The sequence below is a fragment of the Palaemon carinicauda genome, chromosome 40 (genome assembly GCF_036898095.1).
Source record: "Palaemon carinicauda isolate YSFRI2023 chromosome 40, ASM3689809v2, whole genome shotgun sequence".
In the NCBI taxonomy this organism is placed as follows: domain Eukaryota; kingdom Metazoa; phylum Arthropoda; class Malacostraca; order Decapoda; family Palaemonidae; genus Palaemon; species Palaemon carinicauda.
This window is the reverse complement of record NC_090764.1, coordinates 30,204,528-30,214,851: the sequence shown is the minus strand read 5'-3', so window position 1 is coordinate 30,214,851 and position 10,324 is coordinate 30,204,528. Positions and strand designations below refer to the sequence as shown.

The window sequence follows — 10,324 nt, the reverse complement described above, 5'->3', positions numbered from 1 at the left end:
GCCTAATCTCAGCAGATTGCAAAGCTTTCAATGAGTTCAGTGTGTTCTGATGTCATAAAAAAGTAAAGATGCTAGCAAACTAATTCCATAGTCTTCCTGTAAAACGGAAAGGCAGTACCCTTCTAGCTCCAATGCCTCTTAAAGAGGAAAAACGCTTAAAAAGGAAATATATACACACATATATAAATATATATAATATATATGTATATATATATATATATATATATATATATATATATATATATATAAATATATATATATATAAAATGGGTGTGGTTTGTACTTTAAAATAAGTTCTCAAATACAGTTCTATAACTTACACGAATATATCCTGTAAGTTTATCCAGTTTCCATGAAGGCACGTACTGTATATTACAGATTTTCCAGAAAAGAAAATTTATTCCAAAAATAGGAGGAAACACTACTCTGCTCTTCAAAAGCAAACTAAATTATACGCCTGGTATCTCACTAACATCCCTAATCACGAGGACAAAGTGAAATATACTCTCTCTCTCTCTCTCTCTCTCTCTCTCTCTCTCTCTCTCTCTCTCTCTCTCTCTCTCTCTCTCTCTCTCTCATTACTTTCCGAGTATCATGGTTGAGTCGTAAACGACTTGATACTGAGTATCTAAACCTATACTACCATTCCGATTAGAAAACTTTTCTCTCAAAATCACCGACTTCATTGTGACAACATTTTTGTACTCCTCGTCAATAAAAATAAAAGATATTTTTATAGTCAGTTAATTAGTTTGTATTGTAATTATACATCTAAACGTTACATAACTGCATACCTTCTATGGTGAAATGAAATAAGTTGCAAACATTTATCTGGATAGAAAAGACAAACACCATTATATCATAAGTGTTGTACATCTACACAAACCCCACACCATTTATTGAAAGCTCTGGAGTATCTTCTGGCCAAATACCTTCCTTCAAAATTTTGAAAATTATTTAATCATATCGCCAATGTCTAACCCTCCATTCTCCCTTCATCATGAAACCATTATACTACAATCTGATCCATATTTTCCTCTATACTAAACATTATATTTCAAAATTTATCTTCCTTTTAATCTCCACATAACCCTCGCCAAAACAAATATATTCCTACAAGATTTCCATCCTTTCAGTGGTCATAGGAATACATATTTTCCAATTTCCATAATGGTCATTCAACCTGATAAAACTGTACTTCACAATCACTTATGTCCTAATCCTTGTCTGATGTAGAAGTATTTGTTCTATACAGTGAGATTAATGACCCTTTTAAGAGTACTAAGATCATCATCTATTAGGCACGCTAATAGATGGTGATGATCACTGAACTCTGTTATAGGTGACCTATGCCAAGTTTCATATGTGACGTATGGAAAGCCTGTTGGTGACAGTATATTTCTATTCTATCGCAGTGGAGAATTCCACAAAATCTAACAATTCGGCATATTAACAGAGCAACATTGCATTTACTTGTTCCGAAGGGTAAGCAGTACATCTGGGGTGATAAGGGCAATTAGGTACTCGTCTGAGAGTATCGGGCTGTGTAAAGTGTCCTCGCGAACATTTTTATGATAAAAGTGAAAAAACCCATGTTCCGATGTCTCATTATCCGTTGACATGGGAAACGTATAATATTTCCTTTCTCACGAATATTAGCCAATTCTTTTACTAGTAGCTGTTTCTAATTCGGGTATCGTAACATTAAATGATAAATACTTACCTAAGGTTACAGTAAAGAATGAAACTATCGTAGTAGCAGATATGAAACATGTTGATGCTCATATTTCTTGGCGAGGCTCTGATGCTACTTGAAAAAAATTCCGTGTATCATAGCAATAACAGTAGGCATTATTACTTAAATTTTATATATGCTTGAACATTTTCTTGAAGTGTATATCCTTTTTTAATCATATGCGAGGGAATACTACTCTCCTCTTACCTACGCTCACTACTTCTTGCTTAGCCCATGGTTTGTTTTTCCAGTCGACAGAACGCAATCAATCTTATGCGACCATTTATTTCATTCAATGGTGGCCTAGCAAGTTAAAGTCATTCTATTTTGTTCCCTATCAGTACTTTATACAAATAGAATATCCTGATCTTATTAATTCAGTCTGGAATAGCTCTTAAATTTATAATTCACCTTTTGTAAACCAACAGGGTTTGAAATTCGTTAACGTGATATTTCACAGAGATAGGCTACCTTGAAAATAAAATAAATATATTTGTTATAATAAAAAACTATGTAAATGCGTCTCACAATGAATAACTGCCTGCAAATATTTATAAACTGTTCAACACTAGCATACTGGTATTTAAATAATACACCTACACATACATTTAAATACAGTGCATTCATTGCATCCAAACTGAGAACCAGGTCAAGGACATATTTTAAATGTTTTATTTTGTAATCAACAACTACTTCATGGAATTAAAGAATAGAGCCAAGAAAGTTCATAATCTTTTGAACTAATGATCTTAACAATCATTACTACTAGCCAAACTGCATAATTCTTGTAGCCGAATGTCTTATAGGGAGAGGAGATAAGTGTGTAAAAGAAAACATGTAAAGAATAAATCATCGAATAAAAATAAGATAGAAATAATATATTAAGATGAATATCAATGTCAAAACAGATAAATAACAGACGAACTACGAAAATTGATAGATGTATACTTGCTCAACAATTCCTTTTTTAATATATATATATTTACCAATTATTAAGTCCTGAGATTCTCCGGCTTGAAATAATTAATTGTAGAGATCATTCAATAACTTGGTCACAGCCAGACATAAACTTGTAAGATACTATGTAGTATTTAGCATTTTGAAAGTAAAGCTAGGATTGTTAGAATTAATTGCATCCCTTGTATTATATAGTAGATGCTATTCTCTGGATTTGTAGAATTATGACAAATCTTATATCGCCTGCACAGAGATTATTGAACGATTTTTATTTCAGAGATTAATCTCCAAATCAGGGGTAGGGAATGCACTAAACCATTGCCCAAAAAGTTAAGGTGAGAGTCAGCTGTTTAAGAGTACCATTACCAATTCTCCAAATGTGAAAAGAAACTTCTTACTAACTTAAAAAATATAACTCATCTCAGGAGCTAATCATAACTGTCTTGAAAAAAAAAAAAAATAGAGAACAACCATTTGGGTCTGCAATTCCATAAGGTTTACGGTCAAGTAATTTCCTGTAAGTCAAATTCTTATATTCAACAAAAGGAAGTATGAGTGTAAGTATTAAGTCAAGGTTATTGGATCTTCTCTACCTGAATCTTTTCGTTAGCAATGTCATTTACCAATTTGCTGCTTGATTCAAGATTACAAATTCACTTTTGAGAAAACTATCCAGTCTGCTCCTTTTTCAATGCCACAAAACAAATCTATACTGAGTCTCTCTAAATTTCTTGAGACCCGGCTATCTCAAGGAAATATTTTGATTCAATTATTGCGACATGTTTATAATATTACTCTTTAGTTTGTTTATCAGCATCTAATTCTAGTATAACAAGTTAGACAAAAATTTGCTGTCTATCATTCCTTATCACTTGAAGATCAATGTCAGGCAAAATCGTTCAGTAATCTTGATGCTTGATGTGTAAGATTTTTCATAATTCTCGCCACCCTTTGCATCCATATCTTGCAAGACTATACCAGCTACAATAAAATACAAGGTATGCAGGTAATTTTAACAGTCCTGCGTTTACTTTCATAAGCCTCACCACTACACGATATTCTACAAATTTTTCTCTGGCTGTAACCAAATTGTTGAATGATCTCTCCAATCAAATAGTTCAACCGTAAAACCTCAGAACTTGAAACTTAGTGCAGATGGCCCTCCTATTTTTTTTTCTTTTTTCTTTTTTTGGAATAGGTTGGCATAAGTCTCTCATCGGTTTATGCGGCATTTATCCGTTTTAAAATTATCCTTTGCCTTAATGTAATATTCTTTAATTTCCCTTTGTATTATTTTTTTATTATTTCTCCATTTATTGCCCCGTCGGAGTCCTTGTACTGGTAGCCTTTTATTTTACCAACTAAGATTGCAGCTTGGCTAGTAACAGTAATAAGCTTGATAAGTGAACAACTTTTATCTTAAACGAAAAAAAGATATAAAAATATGAATAACAAAGGGATAACAAAAAATTCCAGAAGAAATGTGAAAATATGAACTGAATAAATTACGTGATGAAAATTATATATCGCAATAGTTACGATGAGAGAGTTGCATCATTATAACTTGGTTTTATGTTTATAAAACTATAATTCACCAACTGAACCAACGAGAGCAAAATAATCAGTTTTCCATAAATAAACATTGATAACACACGCATGATATCGAGTAAACTGCGTATTTCAATACACAATTCCTCCGATTCTAAGTTCTAGCACTTAGCAAGGGATCTCTAATTACGAGAGATAATTACCAAGGCCATCCATTATTCTGAAAAGCTCTAATGAAAAGCAAAAGAAAACAACTGAAAAAGAAAAAAAAAATAAACAACTGCTTTCTTGGAATGCCACTCGAGTTACATGGGAAAGAAGATTGTCGAGTTATGCGAAACAAAATTACCTTGCCCTTTTTCTTATTAAGGGATAATCAGAAACTGAGGATTAAACTTGAAATTGTACCGTTGGCAATGAAATTAGGAGACAGCAATTAGGATTTTTTTTTTTCATGGCCGAGATTCTATATCTGTCAGATAGTAGACTGTATTTCTTTCTTTTTTTTTATTAGTTTTTTAGTATCACGTTATTGGGGTGGAAATCTAGCGTGTGGGGTTAACATTATCATTACAGAAGTCACGGTAACGGCACGCCATATCCTCAACAGTTGGAGTCTTGGAGGAGGAACATGGTACAATAAGCTCATGATTCATTTTTTATATTTTTTTTTTCTAACTAATGGAGGTGAAGGGTCATGGCAGGTTTGGCAAGTCAAGAGGATAAATAATGGTCAAGGTAAATCCAAGTGACTTGTAATATAAGAAATATATCACAGTCCTTGATGTCTATGGCTTTTACTGCCATCCGTAGGTGTCATGTTAGGTAGAGGCTTAGCGTGCCACTCGCGTATATCAGACTTGATTAAGTCATGACCAAACATTGATTATGTCTGCGAGCCTACCTTACAATTAACCTTATTTACTAAAAAAGAAAGGAAAGAAAAAAAACTATTACGGGTATTCTATGTTGGATTTTCTGAGAATGATGTGCTAAGGAATATACAGCAAAATTATACGTTTCTAATTAATACAAATATATCCTCAACCTGGTGAAAAACTGTGAATACTGGGTATGTTTGATAAAGTTTCGATAGCAGAAGAATTAGTCATAAAAAATGAGGCCATGCAAAGAAAACCATGGAGAAAAAGGATGTTCGTAAGAAGAAAAAGATTTTATTTCTTAACGGGCAACCATTTCTAAATGGTTAGGATTTCACCCAAATTTACATGAATTGATCATTTATAAAACATTTTTTACAAGAGTAAATAACATTAGAATTTTACTCTAAATGGGACCTTAATATCTTCGCATACTTTGAAAATTATATCTTCCTCATACATGAACTACTCTCTCTCTCTCTCTCTCTCTCTCTCTCTCTCTCTCTCTCTCTCTCTCTCTCTCTCTCTCTCTCTCTCTCTCTCTCTCTCTCTCTCTCTGCTATTTACTTTGTCCCAATACATCCAAATTATTAATACCGAATCCAATTTTCTTCATAATTATGTTCCAATTATCATTGTTTTTATAATATTTGCCTTAAACAAAGAGACTGATGAAATTGCAACTCAACCTACATACAGTATATACGATCAAAAACGTTTTATGAAATCCTTTATACTGATTGATAGTCTATACACACAGGAAAATAGATACACAGATAGACATGTAAAAATAGATCGATAAACAGAAAGATTATTTTCTTATTTTTAGAGTAAGACCTACGTCCTAATAGCAAAATTAGCAGTTTTAAATATCAAACCTCAATTGTGAAGAAACGTTATAACATAGAAAGTAGAATTTCATCTTGTTTCAGTAAATGCAACTATCAAGAGGCACTCTTTTACATACACACACACACACACACACACACACAAAATCATTTGTAATTGTTTTCTGAAAGAAAAACTAATTTTCAATTTGGAGCGATAAATTAACGATTGGTATAGAAGAGTAAACTTAAAATCTAAGTGGAGCACATAATTTATGTTAAATCTTCTGTATATAAAATCAAAGCATGGTGAGGTATTTGTAACAAGAGCTTACTTTAAAATGTAAAATAAACTCAGTCCACACCTTCTTCGATCCTCGAAAGGCTCCGTGCTGTTTTATCACGAATAGTTTATTGTCGATCACTTCAGTATTACGCGTTACAGTCTAAAACAATGAAACATAGATGGCTAGGCATTAACTTTATTAGGGATCATTATTAGTGCAAAATTGATAGCCTCGACATATGGGAATCTCCTGGGCAAAGAATTCATAGAAAATACGAATCTCAAAACAAATACCATTTACATAAAAAGGATTAAATAGTCTAAAATGTTTATTTATATATTATGACGGAACGTCATAATTATTAAAAAAAACTGTAAAAATTATTAGTGTAAATATGATATTATCGGATGTTTATGTTCAACGCCATCTATTATCAGTTATGTTAACTATTCTACATTATCCTTGGTTTCTTTTCCTTAACTTAGTCATACAGATATTTGCATTCCTTAGCCTTCTTTGCACTTGTAATTTGTGTGTTTCTTTAGAGAACTATTCAGTGCAGTGTTGAAAACATCTCTTTCTTTTGTTTATTATAATTGTTTTTGTGTTTTGTGATATTGCGTGTGAAAGTAATTATATTGGAATTTAAGTTTATTTATTTAAGTATTAAATTACGGATTGTCTTTAGTGTTTAATTAAGTTCCTGCTGGATTGGAGAGGTAATTAAAAAAGGTAATTAAAAGTGGTTAAAACAACAAGTGAAGCAGACAGAAAGAATAATATTTTTGTTGGTGGTGATATTTTAAATTTATGAAGGATAACTTGAGTGATAACAGACCAGTAACATCCCCAAACCTAGCCACCAGGTAAGGTTCACTCAAGCCCGTCATAAGTGGGGGCCTGTCCTGGGTTGATCTAGTCTTTTTGTTTGTGACTATTAAAGTATAAAGAAACTCGAGAGCATTGTTTATGAAAGTGATTTGTATTTTTATTGGTTTTTTTTTATTGTTGTTTTCTTGCCAATCCAATCCAGCATTTCATATCACACGTACGCTGAATGGTTCTCTCACTCAAAATCGGTATCTGTAAAATAAAGGATATACTAGTAATCAAATATTAATTGGTTGGGTTCTGTGCTATGCTTAGCCTTCTTCTCCCGCCTTATTTTACGAGCCAAAATCAAGGTTCTCTTCTGCCATAAACTACTACTTACATGCATATTGTGCTAATCTAGATATCATGTTTGTGTGCTATCGTGAGACCTTCGATCACTAATTGATCTCGGCCTTTATGTTGGCCATCCAATTTCAGTTAATCCATTTTCAGACTGTGTATTCTATTTGCGGTCTCTTTAAAATTGTCTTGAAATTGTTGTAAACTTGATTATTTTTGACTGACATTTAGCTTATTTTTGGTGTCAAATGTGTGAATATTTAAATTAATGGCATAACCTAGTGTGAATACAAAGCATTGATATAATCTCTAATAACATTACTTTTGGTAATCCTTCAGAATGTCGTTTAATTTGGAGAAGTTTATGAACGATATAAAAGGAGAAATTTTGACTTTACGTTATGCCAAGAAACAGGAATTATTGTCTGTAGCCCAGAGATGTGATCTTGAGGTCGATCCAAAATATGTGAAAGCTGTCATTATTGATAAAATCCTGCAATTCTTCATAGATGAGGGAATCTTTGAAGATGATGATGAGGACATCGATGAGTTGCGCTCCCTTACTGGAGCATATGCCACCCCTGGAATAGATCCGAAAATAGAACAGTTGCGTCTTCAATTACAATTGCAAAAAGAACAACAGAAAATGGCTGCACTAGAACTTCAAAAGCAACAGCAACTATTGGCATTAGAGTATGAACACAAGTGTAAATTGGCTGAACTAGAGATACAAAAAGAACAGAAGTCGGCAAATATACAGATTAAGCTGAAAACTGATGGAGAGATACCCAGTAAGTTCGACATACTCAAAGCTAAAAAGCTGCTTCCTGATTTTGATGAAAAGGACCCAGAGGTATTCTTTACAACGTTCGAAGACACTGCTAAAACCTTGAAGTGGCCTCAGGAGCAATGGGTAATGGTTGTCAGAAATCAGTTCAAAGGTAAGGCAGCATATGTAATCTCTCAGATGGTTGAAGTAAAGGAGTATGATGTGATTAAAAAGGCAGTTTTAGATGCTTATGCCATCACAGCTGAAGGTTATCGGCAACAGTTCCGGCACTTTTACAAAATGCCTTCACAAACTTTTGTTGAATTTTGCAGTGACAAAGTTAGGCAATTTACAAAATGGTTGCAAAAGACAGGTGTTTCAGATTTTGAATCCTTAAAAAATCTTATTCTAATGGAAGAGTTTATTAGGAAATTGCCAGGTAACATTGCTACTTTCATTCTGGAAAAGGGAGAAACCAACTTGTTGAAAGCAGCCAGTTTAGCTGATGATTACTACTTGATTCATAAAACATTTAAACCATTTAATAAGTCTACTTTTTCTCAATCATCCACAGCATATTGTTCCTACTGTAAGCAGGAAGGGCATCACATAGAGAACTGTCCTAATCCTTCGTGCAAGAAGTCTGATGTTGGAAAGAATTCTCCGAACCCTAATAGGAAGGATAATAAGAAAACTTTTCATGTTGCTGCTCAAGAACTTGATGGGGACGTCTTCAAACCTTTTACTTGTAAAGGCACCGTGAATGGTATTCCAGTTACTTGCTTAAGAGATACAGGATCCTCCCAAAGTGTGGTAGCTCTGCCTTCACAGGACTTCAAACTGAGACATGAGTATGTTACTGTTTCGGACCTCAGTACCACCAAATCCATGCCTTTGGCAGAGGTGAATTTACAGTGTCCTTACTATCAAGGTAATGTTTTAATTGCAGTTTCACGAGATCCTTTGCCTTGTTCATCTATCCAGCTTTTAATTGGTAATGATCTTGCAGGGGCCATTGTTAATCCAGTAGTATCTGATCCTGATATTCTTATAGAAAATGAATCAAATAAATTAAATAATGCTGTTATTCAAATGACATCAATTAAACCAATTGTTATAGATAGTGGAAATAGAGTAGAGAAGACATTAGACCTTATAAATATGACCAAATCAAATTTCAAGGACTTGCAAAATAAAGATCCTGTTCTTAAGGATCTTTGGAAGAAAGTTGCAGAGCCAGATGATCATCCCAAAACTCCTTACTTTTATCTTGATAATGATTTGCTTTTTCGACATTTTAGGTCCTCCAAAGCACCAGCAACCACAACATGGTTTGACTGTCATCAACTGGTTCTACCACTCTCTCTAGTTCCAGCTCTTCTTGAATTAGCCCACTCTCATGTGAACCACTTTGGGGTCAACAAGACTTACTCTACCTTAGCTGAAGACTTCTTCTGGCCTGGGATGAAGAAGGACATTCAACAATTTATTAAAGCATGTCATCATTGCCAGACTACTGGCAAACCCAATGAGAGACTTCCACCAGCTCCTCTTCAGCCCATATCCGTACCAAAGTTTCCCTTTGAGAGGATTATCATAGACTGTGTTGGCCCAATGCCTAGGACTAAGCAAGGTAATGAGTATTTACTTACTGTTCTTTGCCCAACAACGAGATATCCCATAGCAGTGCCAATAAAAAATATAAATGCAAAAACTATAATTGGTCAACTTGTCAAAATTTTCACAACCTATGGATTTCCAAAGACATTGCAATGTGATAGAGGCACAAACTTCACTAGTAAGCTTTTTCAACAAGCTATGAGAGAATTCAATATTCATAACATATATGCTTCTGCTTATCATCCCCAAAGTAACGGTGCTCTGGAAAGAGTTCACCAAACTATTAAAAACCTTCTTCGGAAGTACATGCAGGAAACTTCGGAACAGTGGGATAGAGATATTGATCTTCTGATGTATATTATAAGAAGTGTACCACAAGAGTCCACTGGAGTGTCCCCTTTCGAATTAATGTTCGGAAGAAAGCCCCGAACCACTCTCAGTATGGTAAAGGAAAATCTAATTCATAACAAGGAAGAAGAGATTACCAACATTTTGTCATATCTACAGGAGCTAAAGGATAAAATTAT

The 10,324-nt window shown here is 33.7% G+C and overlaps 1 protein-coding gene across 3 annotated transcripts in view; it reads left to right on the top strand.

Annotated features, from left to right (window-relative positions):
- The first annotated feature begins 6,581 nt into the window (after window positions 1–6,581).
- LOC137631609 (uncharacterized) overlaps window positions 6,582–10,324 on the top strand; it is a 5,981-nt gene continuing 2,238 nt past the window's right edge. Inside the window, exons 1-3 of one of the 3 annotated variants that reach the window (XM_068363475.1) lie at window positions 6,582–7,340; window positions 7,748–8,349; window positions 8,752–10,324. The exon at window positions 8,752–10,324 is cut by the window's right edge and continues 1,104 nt beyond it. In XM_068363475.1, coding sequence (XP_068219576.1) covers window positions 7,749–8,349; window positions 8,752–10,324 — 2,174 coding nt within the window. In that variant the 5' untranslated portion in view covers window positions 6,582–7,340; window position 7,748. Of the gene's footprint in view, window positions 7,341–7,747 lie in introns of all 3 variants that reach the window. The other 2 variants (XM_068363474.1, XM_068363473.1) reach the window with 2 other exon arrangements.